The sequence below is a fragment of the Pseudopodoces humilis genome, chromosome 18 (assembly GCF_049639895.1).
Source record: "Pseudopodoces humilis isolate 2021_Gansu_Grassland_sample_001 chromosome 18, ASM4963989v1, whole genome shotgun sequence".
Taxonomy (NCBI): Eukaryota; Metazoa; Chordata; class Aves; order Passeriformes; family Paridae; genus Pseudopodoces; species Pseudopodoces humilis.
Genome location: NC_142217.1, coordinates 3886869 through 3905647, shown reverse-complemented (window position 1 = coordinate 3905647; position 18779 = coordinate 3886869). Strand labels below are relative to the sequence as shown.

The 18779-nt window shown below is 44.5% G+C and overlaps 1 protein-coding gene across 2 annotated transcripts in view; it reads right to left on the bottom strand.

Moving 5' to 3' along the window:
- IFT38 (intraflagellar transport 38) overlaps nucleotides 1–13199 on the bottom strand; it is a 55204-nt gene extending 42005 nt beyond the window's left edge. For both annotated transcript variants that reach the window (XM_014252513.2, XM_005522814.2), the window contains exons 1-5: nucleotides 13098–13199; nucleotides 12522–12633; nucleotides 11249–11333; nucleotides 7073–7252; nucleotides 5890–5985 (exon numbers count right to left, since the gene is read on the bottom strand). In XM_014252513.2, the coding sequence (XP_014107988.2) occupies nucleotides 5890–5985; nucleotides 7073–7252; nucleotides 11249–11333; nucleotides 12522–12633; nucleotides 13098–13119 (495 nt within the window). In that variant the 5' untranslated portion in view covers nucleotides 13120–13199. The remainder of the gene's footprint in view (nucleotides 1–5889; nucleotides 5986–7072; nucleotides 7253–11248; nucleotides 11334–12521; nucleotides 12634–13097) is intronic.
- Between the last annotated feature and the right edge of the window lie 5580 nt (nucleotides 13200–18779).

Sequence of the window (18779 nt, the reverse complement as noted above, 5' to 3'; positions counted from 1 at the left end):
CCCAAACCCTCAGCTATCCCAGTGTGTAAAACCCATGTCACAAGGAGGTCTGGGAGAGAGAAGCAACTGGAAAAAGTAATTTTTCAATGGATCAAAAAGAATCAAAAGTAACCCGCACGTGGTTCTGCTGAGGCAGGAAAGGGAACTTTAAAGCTTTCTGAGTGGGATAAATTTACACTGCTCTGTTTCCTCCCTCACCAGGTCCATCCATCTTCTGGCTCTGGAGCTGATGCCACTGATTCACCCTCAGCTCACAAACCTCAGGATGTGCCTCCTGTGATCTTTCTGCTCCCTCAGAATCCTCACCTTTCATTTACTCTGTGTAAGATGTGAGGCACTGGAAAAGCTTCCATCAGTCCTTAGGACTACAGGAGGTCACTTCATGGCTCCCTGGCCAGGAGCTGGCCTGGGATGTCTCCTCCAGACTGGGGGAAGATGACAAGGAACTTCTTGTTCCAGAGCAGAAGCTCTAAGCTTGTGAGTCAAATTCCAAATACAATCAGCTAGAAATGGCCTTGCATGGGCATTGCTGGTTGGTTTACAAAGGAAAAAAGAGCAGGGTTGGAAGAGACCTGCAAATTCACCTCATTTCAACTCCCTGCCATGGGCAGGATGCCTTCCACTGGACATCACCAGTCCCCAAAATTCCAGGAGAAATGTGCCAACTACTACTTTACAGTTGATACTTTTTCTTCAAGCTGAACACTCTTGGGAAGGTCATACAAAATAATTTCTGACTTTAAACACATACACACAACTACAGTTCTGGTTAAAGCAATCTAATATTGATTCAACACTTGGATCACAGGTGCAAGGGTTAATTTTGGCTTCCCAGTTTGCAATAAGCCCTCTTCCTCAAAGTGATAGGGTTGGCTTGGGTTAGAAGCAGGACTGCTCAATAAAACTGAAGCAAACCAAGTAATTCTCTAGAGTTGTGGCAATTTTAAGTTACATATTTCCACTAGAAGTTCTACGTGTGGCAGTTCTGTAACCAAAGCCCAGGAAATGAGAGAAATTAATTTTTCAGCCTCCCCCAGGCAGTGTCTCGTATCCAGAAGTAACATTTGGCAGGCGGAAAAATGCCTCCAACATTCCCAATAAAATGATTTTTTGCAGTTAAGTTCCAAAGAGCAGGGAGTGCTGCAGCCATCTCTGAAATCACATCTCCCTCTCCCCCCGAGCAGCAGCGGCAGGAGGGGAAAGGAAGGGAGGAAGGGCACTTTGATCCAAAAGCTGGGAATAAAGAGATCCAAGTGAAATGTCCTTAGTGGCAAGGCTTTGTGCTGAACTAACACTGCCTCAGTTCCACAGCTGGGTCTAAATGCCTTTGGCTCTCTGAAGAGTTTAATTCCAGCCTTTCCCAGCTGAGTTGGTAACGAGATTCTCGGTGACTCCCATCAGTTTGGGAACAAGCTGATGCTGTGGGCATCCATAACAATAATAGGGAGCAGTGCCCTGGACTTGCTGCAGAATTTATCCTCCACAGAGTGGCAAACACTTCATGTGGCTGTTAAAAGCTTTAATCTACCAAATTCAGCAATTCCTTTTTTACAGGAGCGGATACAGGGAATAAACACTTTGTTCAAGGGCACAAGATGGGGTAAGTGCCAAGAGGAGCAATGGAAAACAAACCCACTGCATTGTCTATCTTCAGCACAAGCTAAAAGCCTTAAAAGAAAATATTATTTTCATTTTTCTTCAGTTTTACAGGGCTTCTAGCTAATTAAGGGGTAAATAAAATTAAAACAAGCCTGAGAAAGCCAGAAATCTTTCTGCCTGCCAGCAGCACAGAGGCAGTTTTCTTCTGGGATTTTTTTTTTTGCTCCATTACCTTTCCATGTCCAATAATTCAGCAAGTCTGAGCAGGGCAGCTCAGGACAGGCTCCTGCTAGTGTGGCCCAGGACCTCTGGCAGAAGCAGACTGGGAGGCACTCAGAGTTATAAACAGCCAGGAATTTTTCCTTTTGGATTTCCCTTGTAGGATAATTCAAGAGAACCCTTCCTCAGCTGAGGACAACTGCCCTTGAAAGTCTCACTACTGCTTTATTTTGAGCTGAAGAGTGACTTGGACCAGCTCATCACCCCCTCCCTTCTCCCAAAGGTTAATCTGGCCATTTCCCCCACCTTGCCATGTTTTTAGGATACAGAGCACCACTGGCTTTTCCAACATCTTTTTCCATGTACAGAATGACAGCTGTGTAGATCCCAGAAAAAGGAATGCATAGGGAAGCAGTGCTGCATTTTGCCTGAGTGCTGACATCAATTCTCTTGCTACTTTACTTGATTTGGGGTTTGACAGCCGTAATCACAGACTGGTATTTTCAGCTTCTTCTTTTCTCCATTCATTAAGTACCGTGTGGGAAGACAGAGAAAGAAATCCAAACAAAATCTCTCATCCCCATTTCAAATCCAAATCAACCCCACCTTCCCTGTGAAAAAAAAAACCACCCAGAACTCAGCTTGCCTGGTTACTCTTCCAAAGGTAACTGTAAATATTCTGAGAATTAAAGTTACATGGCAATGAAATGCAGAGAAAGTGCCCCTGGCAGGAAAGGAAACAATAAAGATGAAGATGTATTTCTCCATGCATGGAATTTGCATGGAATTGGCTTTTCATTTAGGGATCTCACTGTGCAGTACCAAACTCATTCATCAGCTCCACTAAACTACAAATCCCAATTGCAATTTCTGTATTCCAATATTACACCAGCAAGACTGGAAGCTGCAAATTACCTTCCAAATGTAATGCTTAAATGTGTTTTAAAATACAAATTCTGTGTCTGCAGCACTGCCACGGGACACCAATAACGTGCACTGTGCTCATCCACAGCTGGGCTAGAAACAACACAGCTCCCATGGAACTCAGTAATTGTATTTGGGATTTATCTCTGGAAATACAGCTTTGGGGGTTGTCTGGAATATTTTCTCCCACATAACTTAACACCACCATAGTCTGAATTCAGCACACCCTGTAGGTTTTGTTTCTTCCTCTCCTGTTAATTAAAGATTCTTTTTCAGCATTACAGATTAACTTGGGAAGCAGTTTAAATATACAGAAGAACTGTATATTCAGTCAGAGAATAAGGTATTTGCAAAGGATTCAGAAAGGCACAGAACCACATTTCCAAGAAATCAGACTTCAACTCTTTCCCAAAAATATGTACATACATTTGCAGCACTCTCTACCTTAAATAAATCTAAAGGAACCATTCCCCTAAATTCTTCTTCAGCTGAAATTTGTTTTTATTCAGAAAGTAATTTATTAAAAAAAGTGTTTCACGACTTGGAGCAATGAAATTTTTTCTAGTGTATGAAGTTTTTCTACACAGTTTCTATACAAATTATGTGAAAAAAGACTCCAACAGAGAAGGTAAAGGTTGTGGAGCAAATTAGAGTCAACATTTCCAAACAAAATGAGTTTTACTTCACTTTTCCCCAATGTTCTTTCCCCAAAAGCTGCTCAGACTATGAAAACAGATCTAGTCAACCCATTAGTGGCAAATGCTGGCATTTCCTTTAGAGTTCCTGGAAAATGAAGCCATCTTCACTTAAGAGAAATAAGATTTATCATCAGCTGGTTGAAGCTTAGGTAGGAACGGCTTTTATTTAAATATTTGGAAATGAATGGATTGGAAAAAGAAAGAGAAAAGAGATTCAGCGAACATAAAAACTTCCATGTTTTCAAATTCCTTTAAAAAATATGACAGCTGTTGATAGATTTTATCACATGCAGCAAGTTTCAGGAGATAATGGAATAAAAAATTTAAACCACACTGCTCCCCTGCCCTTCAACAGCACAAACCCTCTGGCAGTGCCACTTAGTGTGAGCATTAATTAGCCAGGCACTGCCAGAAGAAAATAACCAATGGAAATCAATAATCTGCACATTAAAAAGCAATAGAAGTAATCTTGGTTTAATGGCAGCTAATTTGGTGCTTACCAGCAAAGCTCTACTCCCCACCCAAAGCCAGAATGAACTTCAGTCCTTTCCCACCAGGAATGGGGTGGGAAGGGCAGGCAGAGGATGCCATTCCTGAGCACCTCTCCCTGAAGGATCCAGGGAGGATGTGTAGATGAGCAAGGGCAATTCCTGTCTGCCCTCAGCACTGACAAAAACCCCAGACCCAACAGTGATGAAAAAACCCAGCAGAGTTTGGCTTGAAGCCTCTCCCGTGATGGGCAAATTTCATCCTTTGAGTGAAAGGCAAAGTTGGGGGCTGATGATTAAAAACCACAAATTCTGCTGCAAAACAGGCTCCTACAGTCTCCTAACTTTTAACCTGAAACCTGTTTGCTTTGCTACATGCTCAAGTCTCAGGTTTGTTGCATGTACCAAACTTGACATTTAACATGCCAGCCAAAACTGGGTCCTTCAGGTTTAACAAATCACTGAAAAACCTTGGAACCAGCCCCAAATCATAAGGAATAGAGCTCAAAAGCCTCTTCTGCAGCTCTTTGGAGGCTCCCCCTGTGCTGCCACTGTTACCTGCTGTCTTTAGGCAATGCACTCAGAGTCACCTTCCCCAGGACAGCATTTCCTAAAGATAACAAATTCCATCTGCCAAATCTTTTTGCAAAATACAACCTGTGCACCCACACAGGATTAGCTGGCCCCATCTTGACCCTCAGCCACAAGGAACACGTGCTCACTGCTCTCTCCAAGAAATCCAATCCTTTTAGAAATGGCACCTCTAAGTAGGCTCCCACTCCAGAGTTCTTAATGGCCTCACTGAGAAGTGGCTGCACTGAAGCACTTTCTTATTTCTCCATTTTTCAGCCCATGCTTTCAGCACACTCCACTTGTGCTGGGCCCTTTGCCAGGGCCCAGTTCTAAACTCTGTGTACTAAAAACCCTTGATTTCAAGTGGCTAAACAACACCCAATTCAAACCAATGCTTGAGTACTTTTAAAAATGCCTGATACATATTTGACTTTTAGCAGTTACAGGGATGGTGTACTCAGAGCAAAAGGGTGAAATGCTCCACTAAAGCAAATATTAACATATCACACAACAGCTGTGTGAAAACTCCTTCAAAACCAAGAAATTAGGCAAGAGTGCAAGAGGAGAAGTAACTGATTAACAGTTGTGTGACACTGGTGCATGTTGAGTTAAAGTGGATTATCACTTCTCCCTCACTTTTGAAGTACAAACACCCTGCACAGCACAGTGATGTATGGATCCAGCAGGAAAGGCAGTGTTCCATGGAGGAACTTCCCAGGGTATCAGCCACCCTTTGAAATACCTGTACCCCATCAAACAAGGCTCTGGGAGCATTAATTGTCGAGGCTCAGAGTTTACAGCTCTTAAGGGTGCACTCCCTACAGCTCAGACATCTGAACATTTCCAACACCATGCAGGGTCTCCCTCCTTTGAAGTCTCTTTTCAGAAAGTGAAGAATCTCCAGCATTGCAGATAAAGACACTGAAAAAAATAATGGCAAGACTTCCTGGCAGTGTGCCCTGACTTCATACAACAGCTTTTGATTTTCCTTCTCCAGCTAAGCTCAAGAACATGTACCCTGCAGGCTGTGATGCCTCCAGCTCCTGCCACAGAAATAATGAGCCTTGCCCTTGGAAAACTAACAGCATTCATCATTTATCTGTTAGAATATCCATCCCCACCACCACAGTCTGCACACGTGTTTCCAAGCAGAGAGTATTTCAGTTTTCTGCTGAAGAGAAAATGCCAAGCTGTTCTCTCAGACTGCCTGCAGTCCAGCCATGAATAGGAGTAGGAAGGAAATGCAAACTGCCAGGCCCATTCCTTCAAACTCACAGAGTATTCATGTCAGATGCAGATGTTAATATGAACTGAGATTTTTTTCCCCTTTTTTCCTCTGAGGCACTCAATGGACACAAGTTTTTCCACGCTCTCCAGCATGTACTTACCCTCAGTTCCACCTCTTTGCCAAGTAAGTCGTACAGGACTGCTCCTTTGGAGGTGATTTCAGAAGCAAGCTGTCTAGCTGCCTTCAAGTCAGCAATCTGGGAACACAGCAACAGCGCTGAATAGCAGGAGAATCCCCAACATCACAAAGAATACCCATGGTATTTCTCATTTTGGTGTCAAAATTGCACTGGAGGTCAAAACTCTGCCAGAGGTTGTTCTCTAGAATAAGTGAACAGAGCCTCTCTTGGCTTTGAAACAGTCCAGGTGAGGCCCTGTTGGGTACAGGTTTCTGAGTGAAACCCTAGATACTTTAGGCCAAGGAAAAAACAAACCCACAAATCTCCTCAGAACTGTGGCTCAGACAGTTGTTGGTTCATGTGCTGCCCATGACAAAGGGAAATATCACCTTTTTCATAAGCAGAAGTAAAAACTTCATATACCAAAAGGAATGGGACGAGCCTGCAATGTAAGTAATGAAATTTTGAGCATCTACCGAGTGTTTTTTCCTTGTTTTTTCAGAGACACATCAGACTAACACAGAGGAGAATCACTTGTGGGTCTGCCATTTTCTCAAGAATCACAGGAACTGAGAATCATAGAATGGTTTGTGTGGGAAGAGACCCTAAAGCTCATCCACTCCCACCCCTGCCATGGGCAGGGACATCTTTACTTACAAAAGTAGTAACAGAAATTCCTCTTATTTAGCAAAGTGCTGGGTTATTGTTTTTTTCAAGTATTTAGTGAAGGTGCTTCTGAAATATCTAGAGATGGCTTTTATTTTAAGGGCTGGAACAGCTTTGATGTCTGTTAGGGTCACAGGAAGACTTTCTTTCAATGCAAATGGGCTGAAAATCAACTTTCAGTCAGTATTTTGGAACCTCCTCCTGATGCAAAAGTTTAGTAGATAGAAAATAATTTTTATTCCAATTTTATATTCCAATATTTCTATGGTGTCCAAAGCATTTCAATACAAACAGAACCAATTTTGTGCCACTGTTGCCTTGTATTATGCTTCTGGTTGAGAATTCAGAGATTAAAATAAATCATAGAACCCCACCAACTGAAAGTCTGATATAAAACCCTGCATACTGCCTTGCCAGAATATTCTCCTTTTAAATTTCAGCTAGAAAACATCTAGATGAGCTTTTCCCAAGTGAACACAAGAGTGCCAGTTTTGCTTACTTTTGAGCCCAGATCAAACTTGAACTTGGTGCTGTCCTCCTCGGGGAGGTCTGCACGCTCCCCTCCCTGGGTGTTCATGGCCCCGTAGAGCACCGAGGTGACCTTGAGCAGCTCCTTCACCGCGTATCCATCGGCCTGGTACAGCTTCTTCGTGTTCAGCTTGATGTGAGCCTTGGTAGCCTTGGGCAAGAAAGAAAGAATTCAGCAGTCACAAAGAAAAAAATCCTCAGTTATCTGCACTCAAAGATCTTTCTGGGGGCACCAGGCTCTGCTGAACAGAATAATTCCTCCTGTTTGGACACCCAGTTTGCCTCATCATAATACTGGTATCACTAGAAGAATTTTTTTCTGAAAGCTGTGCGCTTTTTGCATGTCAGAACATTTGCAGAAAAACCATCAAACTATCATTATTTCTTCCCTGAATAAAGATCTGCAAAAACCCTATGCACCACTTAAATTCAAATTAAGTTTAAGTGGAAAGTAAGTGCTGCCCAGGTCTTGTGATGATGCTGCAGAGAGGTAAATTTCACCCTTAATGAGTTGCAAGAATAAGATCAGTTATCCTAATTTAACTGTCTTCTCTTCCATCAGCACCTTCCAAATGTTTTCTTGTTTCTCTCAATTTTTCCCCTGCTATGATATTAGTGATTTCATTCCCTTGCCTCCCATCTCTGAAAGGTACAGACAGAACAAAAAGGAAAAAAACATTAAAAATTCTAAGATTATCTTTTTGTGCTTCAAAATAATAAAGGGGGAAAATTACTATCTGTTACAAAAAGGGCATAAATGTCATTCTTGAAATTCCTGGTAAGTTTATATTATAAATGAATAGCCACAAGGAGCCAACCACAAATTTCAGATTGAACTTTGAGGGAGTCTTTGTGGTGGTATAACTAAACAAGGAAGCAAGAAAAAAAAAAATTATGGTCACTAGTTACAATCCAAAAATTAAGCTTAAAAATGATACATGAAGCACAAAAGTGACTTAACATCTTATTTTCAGTAGATTTTTAAGATGAAAGTTCTGCTGAAATGTTTCTCCTTTGGGAAAGCTGTAGCAGATAGAGCCTATCCATGAGTCACTGGTGGTATTACACAGCTTTGGTTCTGCAGTGTTCCTGGAAGGAATTCACATTCCCTCAGCCTCTGATAGAGTAGGATCTTCAAGCTGGGGGAAGAGATTCAGATATTACAATATTTGATACAATACAATTAAAAGCTCTGCATTGAGCTTCACTGAACAATGGACTGAAGGAAAAAATCCTATGAAACTGAAGAGAGAAAGCAGCACACTTCAAACCATGGATTTGGCTCCAGCTTTTCCAAAGAAACAAAGCAAATGCATATTGGCCCATGTTTATTCAGGTGTATTTTGTCAAAACTTTGTGACTTTAAAATAAGATTTTACTTTCCAACAAATATTTCCCCAAAATCTCAACCCAGCAGAGGAAAATGACTCTTTGTATCTGTTTGCACAGAAAGGACCCAGGGATTGGCTGGAGTTGTGTTAGGAGAGGGTCAGGTGGGATCTCAGGAAAAGATCCTTCCCCCAAAGCGGGGGGCACTGCCCCAAGGCTGCCAGAGCTCAAGGTCCCAACTCTTCTGTGATTCCTGAAAATTGAAGCCCAAACTTCCAGAACAGGCTCCTGATGCTGTGCACCCTGAGCCAGGGGAAAATGAGACTCACAGCACAAAAGATTCCTAATTGCTTTTGAAATGCTGGTCTCAGAATGACCTCCAGTGAGCCAAGACACAAAGTGAAAAGCCAGGTATGTTCACCTCCCTTCCCTTGCAGTAGAAGCAATCTAAAAAATTAATTGCAGAAACAGCAAGTATTCCATTTTAGGAGAAGTGGTCATTAAATTGACAGACTCTATTAAACATCCCCTATCCAAAGGGGACTGATGCACTAAATTATAAAGGATGTTGTTAGAAACAGGAGTTCCAATTTCTGCTTCATTCACCCTCAAGAGAGTAAAATCAATGTCTAGTAAGAGGAAAAAAAAGAGTTTTCATTCGGAGGCTACTTAAAAAGAGAAAAAATACACAGACAAATTTATTTTTCAGACTGGCACAACAGCACTGTGGAGTCAAGAAGACAACTTCATGTTTGGAAATACACCTCCATCACTTCATGTTTGAGACACCCACCTATTTAATTTGTTTTATTTTATAACATTTTTTTTCTGGTTTTACAGAACCACTAGAAACCACAGCTATTTATTCTGAAGATCAGATGGTTAAATGCAACAAAAAAATATAAATATACAACAAGAACAGCAGCAACAGCCAGAAAATTTGCTTAACTTCACAATCTGCTTCATTAATATCAAGAAGCCAAATCTGTCTGTAATGTCTGACTCTTGCAAAAGGTTTTGTGCCCTTGAGTTGCTGAATTTGTTTTCATGAATGAATTTCTATGAGATGAACTCATATTTGTTGCACTCTATTTCAAATTTGGATCCAAGTGGGCTCAAGCAGAAGCCAGATACTGAGCCCCACTGATCAGGGCAGCTCTAGGGAGGGAGCTGATTAAAAACCCACCTAAGGTGACCTTGGAGGCACTTCAGAACTTTTGGGTCTGGGAAGGAGACATTTGGTAAATTCTCCAGCTGCCAGGAACACAGAGCAGTATCTAATTTGTGTGGAAAATTAACACCTCCCTCACTCCCTGTTCAGTAAAGCAGAGCAAGGCTCCTGTTACATTCCCTGGTGATTGATCTGTCCTGACATTCTCTTCTGAGACAATTCTGTCTCCATCACATCTGCCCACGGACACATAAAGCCATTAACTCCTGGGGAAGATAATTGTGGATTGCATGGACAGTGAATTATTAAGGAAATGTCTACAAGCTTCTCTCATCCTGAAAATGCTGAAAACCTACAATAATGCCCACATTAATTTGTAATATTAACTGAGACTAAGTACAGGATGATTAAAGTAATTTCCATTCATTTCATTTTCTGAATCATATTATGTAATTCTCCAAAACTCCTGGGATTTCTGACATGAAATCAGCTAGTGAAAAGCATTGCATTATTTCTGCTTCCAGACTTGTGCTTGGAGGGGGAAACCCTTCCAAACAAAACAGACCTGTTCACTCCATCTCCTGATGCTCCAGGGCTCAAAAGTACATTCTAATATGTACAGGAATGTACCCTGCTCTGAACATGGCAAAATTAAGAATTAAGAGAATTTATGGTGCACACTAGTCACAAATGACAAGGGAAATATTGTTAAAATGACATTTTAATATGTTTTAAATTCTTAAAAAAAGTATTGTAATTCATCTTTGGTATTAGCATAAAAACTTCCATTACTTCCAGATCCACCTGCAGCCCCAGAAAGCTCTTTTCACATCACAAAGAGTGTTAATCTAAGTGTGTGATAACATCAAAGGCTCACACTGCTTCAAAATAACATGAATTATATGAAGAACAGTGTTGTTTTATTCCACAAGACTAAAAAAGTTGATAGCCCAACCTAAATATGCTCATGCATAAAAAAATTGATCTGAGAGAAGAACACATGCCTTGATCTATGGGAAACCTCATGCAACATATACCAATACATGATCCTATATCATAATGAAAACATCAGAAATTAGGATTATTCAAGCACAGGAAAGAATCAGACATCCAAGATTACCAATAACCATGGTGGGATCTCTTCTAAAACAATTTAAATAGTTTAAAAACATTTCCCATCTACAGCTGCATCTTCCACTGTTACCTTTTATTTATAAATAAGGAGAGATAAGGATGAATACTGGTTTAGATCCCAATATTTTATTTAGATCCCAGTTCTGCAGATAGAAGTACAGAATGTCAGTAACAGTATGCACTGTCCTCTTCAAATTTCCACCAGCACAAGACACAGCATCACAGAAGCATGGAATGGTTTGGGTTGGAAGGGACCCTAAAGCTCATCCAGTTCCACCCCTGCCATGGGACACCTTTCACTGTCCCAGGCTGCTCCAAGTCCTGTCCATCCTGGCATTGGACACTTCCAGGGATAAAGCAGCACCAGAATGTAATACAAACTCAGCCACCCCTTGCAGGGAAACTCTGTGGGGTTAAGAGAGAAAGCTCTAAAGCTGCCATGGAACCAGGATTTCAGGTTTTCAGGATTTCAGCCCAAGCACATTCCAAGCACATTCTCCTGGGCAGACTCACCATGAACTGAGCCACGGCTTTAATGAAGAAAACCCGGTCCTGCTCCGTCTCCACATCCGCAGGAATGTCACTCTGAGGTTCATACCTGTGCAAACAACAGCTGGAGATTAGAACAGAAGAGCCTGGTTCAGCTGTGAGGCAAAAATCAAACACACAAAGTCAGCACGGACAAGACTGGAAAATAAATGTGTAAATTCCTGCTGCAGACTGGGGCATCCAGAGCCTGGAATGGACACACAGGGGTTGTACAAACTGCAAGAGCTGTAAAACCTGACACACTGCACGAGCTCATAGCCAGACATCAGTTCAAACACACTCCTCTCACAAGTAAAGGAAACTTATGGAAAAACTAACTGAAATCTGTGAAATGCTTAAGAAAATCCATGAGTGAGATGCAGAAACTTCTAGAAGTGGCCAGTCTGCAGGAACCAGGGAAGAATAAAAGGAAATTCAGTGATTTGGACCCTCAGTGTAATAGCAGCATTTTAGAGACTATTCAGGCAACTTAATCCAAGTATTTTTGAATGGTTGTGAGTATATCCCTATTTCATTACAACTGCAGGAGTACTCTGCAAATTTCTAACAACTTGGTAATTAAAGTTAATAGATATTAATCTGGGCCAAAAAATAGTGATCAGGCAAACTGGTCAATGTTGGTTTCAATTATAATGTTCTACTGCATCATCTTAAAAAACCTCCATAATTTTACACTTAAATGGGAGAGAGAAGTATAACAAATAATACTTCAAGACCCAGGAATATTTAACTAAAGTCTGTCAATGGGTTGAGTGGGTGTAAAACTGCAACTAGACAGTAGCAGATTAGACCCAAATCATTTTATTTCTTTTAAACATGTTCTGGATGCAGTTCAATACCACAATGAGCCAACAGCTGTAGCAACAAGGCAAGAACTGGCTGGGTTTTGGTGAAGCTCCCACAACAGATCACCCTGTTTGGATAAAAGGTCAGACATGGACAGGATGGCTGTGGAATTTGGAGAATATGGGAGAGAGATAAGGCTACTTTTGATTGAGTGTGCCCACCGTCAGAGTGCAACCTCTGCCAGCACTGAGTCACTGGGTTTGCTACTCCAGGCTGTGTCATTAAGCTACAAACCTGCAAGCTACCACATTTCTATCTGGTATTTGGAAGAGCAGATCTCAAAGAGTGACTAAATATCACTGAGTTCCCCAATTTCACAGCACACCATCAGTTCCAAGCACACTCTCCACATCCCAGCATCAGCCCAAAATCTGTTGGCCTCATCACCAACCTTTTCACCAGCCACAGCAGCACTTCTGACACAAGCATGAAGTTTGGGGTGTGGAAATTCTCCATGGATATAAGTCGAGGATACCCCAGCGCCCTCATCATCTCAGTAAAATCTGAAAAATGAGGAAGAGCAGGGATTTCTTCTTATATATCCAATAAGGGCTCTGCCAAGATTGCCATCTCCTACAGAGTGCTGCTTAGTTACCATGAGATATGCCCGGTACAAAATTAAACCTCAATAATTAACATCAATCATTTAATTGCAACAGAAAACACGCCAAAGTGAAAACAGGCGTTTTTAAGGAGATTCACTGAGCTGAACCAACGCGGGCACAGCCTCTCCCTGCAAACCCAGCATTTAATTGTGTTCGCCAGGGGCGGGGGGAGTCCCGCCCGTGCAGGGCTGTGCCGCCCCCCGGAGCGGGGACCCCTCCCAGGCGGGGACCGCCGGGTTCAGCCCCGCACCCCCGCGGCACCGCCCGCCGGCAGCTCCGTGTGCAGCCGGAGTCCCCCCGGAGGCCCAGCCGGGGGTGCCCCATCCCGCCCGGCCCGGCCCCGCCGCCCCGGCCGCGCTCACTGCGGAGGTCGCGGAACGACATCGCCGGGACCCGCGGCCACCGCGGCTCTGAGGCAACGCGCTACGGCGGCGCGGCGGGGCCAAACCCCGCGGGAAGCGAAGCGTGCGGCCAGATGGACACGGCATCACGGAATGGCGGGATAAATTGGGCTGGAGGAGCGCTCTGAGATCAGCGACTCAACTGTGACCGATCGCCACCGTGCCACGTCCAGCCTTTCCTTAAACGCTTCTTGCCACAGCGCATCCACCACACGCATGGGCAGCCCATTCTAGTATCACCATTTCAGGGAAGAAATTCTTCCTAGCGTCCAACCTAAACCTTGCCTGACACACTTGAGACTGTGTCCTCTTGTCCTGTCCCTTATTCCCTGGGAGCAGAGCCAGCCCCCACCTGGCACGCAGCTGCCAGAGTCAGATCTGTCCTCCCCAGCTCCAGCATGAGCCCCCGGGCTCCCTCAGCCGCTCCACACAGGACATGTGCTCCACACCCTTCCCCAGCTCCCTTCCCTGCCCTGCACCTTCCCCAGCCCCTCAATGTCCCTCAGCAATGGAGGGATCCTCAGCTGGACACAGCACTGGAGCTGTGGCTCCCCAGCGGCCAGCACAGGACACAAACACTGTCACTCCCTGCTCCCCCGGCCTGGCTCTGCCCCGGCACTCGGCGGGTCCGGGCCCGTGTGCCGGGGGCTGTGGGGAGAGGTGGCGGCTGTGCCATGGCTATGTGCCCTGCGCTGGGGACACCCCCGGGCTAAGCTGGGATGGAGTTTGTGACTCTGCAGGGAGGGCTGGGAGCCATCCCCGGGGGATTCTGAGGAAGCCGGGCCGTGTGTGCGGTGTGAGGGGAGCCCGTTCTGAGCCCGGCTGGAGTGCCCCGGTGCCCCTTCCATGGGGCTCCCGCTGTTTGTGTTGAAGAGCCGGAGCTCCTCGGCCTGGGCACGGCCGTGGTGCCGGGCCACGGCTGCTCTGAGGAGCTGCTGCTGGAGAACCGGGCCTGGATGAGCCCCGGCAGAGGCCGGTGCCCAGGGGGAAGAGGCCAAGGGGCCCTGGCACTGGGAAGAGGAGGAGATTCCACCTCTCGCCTCTCCTGTGACTCCCCAGCCCCAGCTCGGCTCTGGCCTTGCTGGACACAGCAGGGAATGTGTGACCGAGCCCCGGCACTGGGACATCCCCACCCATAGGTGTTAGGAACCCTTTTTGTTATTAGGAAAAGTAGGTTTCCCAGAAGCCTTCTCTGCCCCCAGTTAAAGTTCTTCAAAGCGTTCAAGTTTAGGATTTTTAGGTGTAGGTTTCATGTTCTCAGCCCTTAGCTGAAGCTGGGAAGAGTAGTTAGTTCAATAAAGTTCATGTTTTCTATACATTGCTGTGTAGACTTCATGTTGCCTGTGAGCTGCAGGGACACAGTGATGGATGGTTCTGCACAAGGGCTTCAGGGCACGAGTAAAGTTGAGCCTGAGTGTCCCAGAAGGATGTGAATGAGCATTGAGGGTAGCTGGAAGTCAGAGTGTGGGTGATGCTCTCCTGCTTGCATCTTCCAAAGAAGCTTTTCTTTGCCCCCACTCTGCACTGTGCCATGTGCTCCCCAAAGGCCCAGAGTGGTTTTTGGGTGGCCCCAGAAGGCTCTTGCAGCCCCCTGGGGCAGCAGAGAAGGTGCAGGAGCATCCCTGGGGTGCTCAGACAGATCCATGGAATTGCTGGGCTGCAGAAGCTGCCACTGAAGGCATCCGAGGCCAACCAACACGGCTTTTGCATCTTCTCATCTCCCAGCTGCGTCTGATGGTGACTGATCCTGGCAGTATCTTCATAATAAACTTCTTAAAGGGTGTCAATGTCCCAAGTTTGTCCCTACAGACACAACCCACAGCAGTTTCCATGTTGATGCATCAAGGAAGAACAGCGTGAGGGTTTCTGTGCTGACAGTGGTGATGCCCATGGACAAAGCAGCTGTGACCACAAATCTCTGCATTTACACTGGATGGAACAGCCACAGCTCTTTCTCACAGGGTCATCTGTATCTCAGGATGGCTTGAGCTGAAAATCAACCACATGTCAGGCTGATCTGTGGATGTCTGAGGACATTCTGCAGAGCAGTTCACGGTTTTTCATTTCTTATGCCCAAGCTTAGCCAACACACAGATGTGGACTCTGTAGTGAGCAATACTCATGCACATGACTGAAAAAATAATCAAAAGCAAGGAAAGAGCAATAAATCCTGAAAGAATAAATATTGAGATAGTTACATTAGAAAATAGGAAATGTGTTTAAAGACTGTTTCTTATGCCAGAAAGCCATGAGACAGCAAACTTCGAATAATTCACCTGTTCAACAATATATCAGCAATCCCTCTTGTTCAGTGAGATCAAAGAAAGGAGGAACCATTCCCCTGCCCTGCTCTGAGTTACACTCAGTGATGATGAAATATGTGGGGGAAAGCTAAGGCTGTAAAATAAATAAAATAAATTCCACAACTGAAGTAAACACTACACTGAGACTCTAAGTAAATATAATTAATATTTATATATTAATGTTGGGCAGCACACAGGTGCTGCTGGAGGTGGGGTGGATGTAGCTGTGAAGTAAGCCAGGACCCAGAGAGGAGCAGCCTCTCTGGCAGGAGTTCAGACTCCATCCACAAAGGATCAACTTCTCTCCCTGCCCACTGCCCATTTCTGGCAACCCACACCTGATGGAAAACACCCCTCTGCTTATTCCCTTGCACATGAACTCACCTCCATGGAAACATCTCCCCCTTCCACAGCCCACACTTGAGGAACTGGCTTTTCTTCTGTTCATCAGTACAAAAGTGGAAATTTCCTTGGAAAGGAAAGAAAACTGGCAATTTTGGTGCAGGTTTCAGTGGCCATGGACAAGCCATCAGCTGGGACTGCAGGCTTGGAGTACAGAACCTGTCAGGTTCTCAACATAGAAATAATCAGCTCTATTCACCTCTCCCTCTGTTGGCCCTTTCAGCCATCAGACATCTTGTTGTAGATGAAATGCCACAAGTGGTTGGGAGTGTTTTTATTTGTTTTTTTTTGTTTGGTTGGTTTTTTTTCAATACATATATTTTCATTCTTCATGTTCTACTGTTCTTTCCCCAGAGGTTTTGGAAGTTTTTTTTTAGCAGAGCTTGGCACTAAAGCTTCTATCACATATTTTAAAGTCAAATTCTTACATCCTTGTATTATCCTACCTGGCAGATGGACCTAAACCAAGTTTTTCCCCTGTGGTAACAAATAATTCAGGTTTGTGAGGAGTTGCTGCTTCATGAGATTCCCGTGGGACCAGCAGTTATTTGGGATCAGGCTCACCTGGGTCAGGGTGTTATTTTACAGCTTTGGCTTTCCCCAGTCTCATAAACACCAAGGCCTGGAGCCCCTCTGCTTTTCTCTGGGCTGGGGTATAAATGTGCTGTTGAAAACATGATCAAGGAGTACACAGGTGATTTTTAACCTCATTTCTCTAATATTTTTTTTTAATTAGGAATAAAAAAGAATAATCAAATGAACAGGCATTCTTCAGATTCTTCAAGCACAAAAATCAGAAAACACTCATCTGTGCCTGCCCTGCTGGTGGAAAAATGGGTAAAAAGTCCTCAGGCTTCTTTTGCATCCCAGGAAAATCCTACTGTGAAGCTGCTGTACACTTCAATATACTCCAAGTCACCTTTCACATACTGTGGAAAAAAGAAAATAAATGATGGTCATGATGGTGGAGAAAATACAACTTGGGTTGTTTCCCAGCCCACCTGTTAGACCAGGTTTGAGCTTTACAAATTGCTTGAAAGACTGGGAAAGGAATCTGCCAGATCCTTTGCTCAGAGAAGGGCAAAAGTAAAAACCAGAACTAAAATCAGACAGGGTAGGAAGTGATGAGGTTTTCATTTGGCTGGTTCATTGAATTGTACAGACACTTCATGCTCAGCTTTTTGCATCTACTTTTGCCTTTTACTTACAAGTTGGGCACCAATTTTTGCTCTTCCAGTCAGAGCCTCCCTTATTTCCCACCTGGGACATGAATTTTCACCGAAATTCTGTTTTCATTCCTGGGCTGCTGCCTTATCCGCAGGATCTGAGGTTTCTGTTTGCAGACTTCCTGGCCTTTGAAGAGTTTCATGAGCAAACTCCTTCCTTCTCACTTTATTTAACATTAACCTCATCCCTCCAGGGGTGTGGAAGGGAAAGGAACCCATCCCAGGAGGAGGGGAAATGGCCAGGGAATCACTGGGGGAAGTGAAATGCTCTTTGTGCCTGGGGAAATCTGAAGGTCTGGGGAAGGGAAATAAGCAGGAATGTCACGTTTGCTGTAATGACAGTGCAGAGCAGCTCTCCCTGTTAATGGGCTGGCATTAGAGGAGGGCTGGGTGCCCAGGATAAGCCCAAGCCCATGGATCAAACACCAGGGGTAATAAATCAACAGCTGGCCTTTGGTGGCTCAGCAGATGAGCAGGAGAAGCTACTTAGGATGAAAAAACACTCCTGAGCAAGGAGATTTCCAGATCCATCTCCGTCTGTGTCTGACAGGTCAGGAGAAGAAATTGGCTTTTCATTTATATTCGATGAAAAACAAAATTACACACCCACCCTCCATCAGCTCCCTCCAAAGCAAAGTGCCATTTGACCCACCCAAAGCCAGCACCAAGTGCTGATTTCCCAAAGTCTGCCTAATTCCTGGAGGTCCAACTTCAAATGGCAAGCACAGCTTGATTTAAAGCCAGCACAGCCCTCCCAGTGAGCCTCGGAGCTGCAAATCCAGCTCATCCTCACCACAAGGCACAGGGGATCCAAAAATCCTTGTTTTCTCATCAAATATCCCAACTTGGAAAAGACCCATAAGCATCACGAGATGCTTTGGTGTGTTTTGCACCAATATTTTGGCTCTTAGACTACCTGGAGGGAAAGGCACAGAGAACAACAGCCAGGGTGACAAGGACGAAGAAGGACAGGTCACAGTCACCCAAATTTACCCTTTTGGATAAATATCACCCAGAAAAACGCTGCCCAAGCAGGAGGAAACACAAGCCCTGCTCAGCAAAAGGGTGAAACAAACCTTCCTGGGCCTCTTCTTCCCCAGGCTCCAAACATGGCACAACCTCTTTATTTAACTCATTGCAGCCACAGAATCATTAAGAATTTATTAAATCCATTAAATCATTGGAAAAACCCTCCAAGATCACCGAGTCCAACCATTCCCCAACCATCCCAAGGCCACCACTAACCCATGTCCCCAAGGGCAACATCCACTGCATTAAAATGTCTAGGCTTGAATACAATTCCAGAGGATTTTCCCCCAAAGTTAAGTATTTTATATCCACAATAAATGAGCGTAGTCAGCATTTGGGCACTGCCATTAAAACTAGGGACACAAATGGGTGGAAATGAGAGCTCTTCCAGGATCATCCCAAATATTCCTTCTCTGTGGAGGTGCTGCCTGGTTTTTCCCCCTTTCTGAGAGGGGCTCTCAGGGCAGTTGGAGGCTTGGATGAACAGACCTTGGGCTGGGCCACTCTGGGAATTTGATGTTCCTGTGCTGGCAGAAACGTGTGATCTCAGCAGCAGAATTAAATGTTGCTCAGTTCTAAGGTGAGGGGAGCTGGTTTGTGTTCAGAACTCCTGAAAACAGGTTTGTGACAGGGAAAGGTTTGGAATGGGAGCAATGGAGGGGCTTTGGGCAAACCATGAGCTG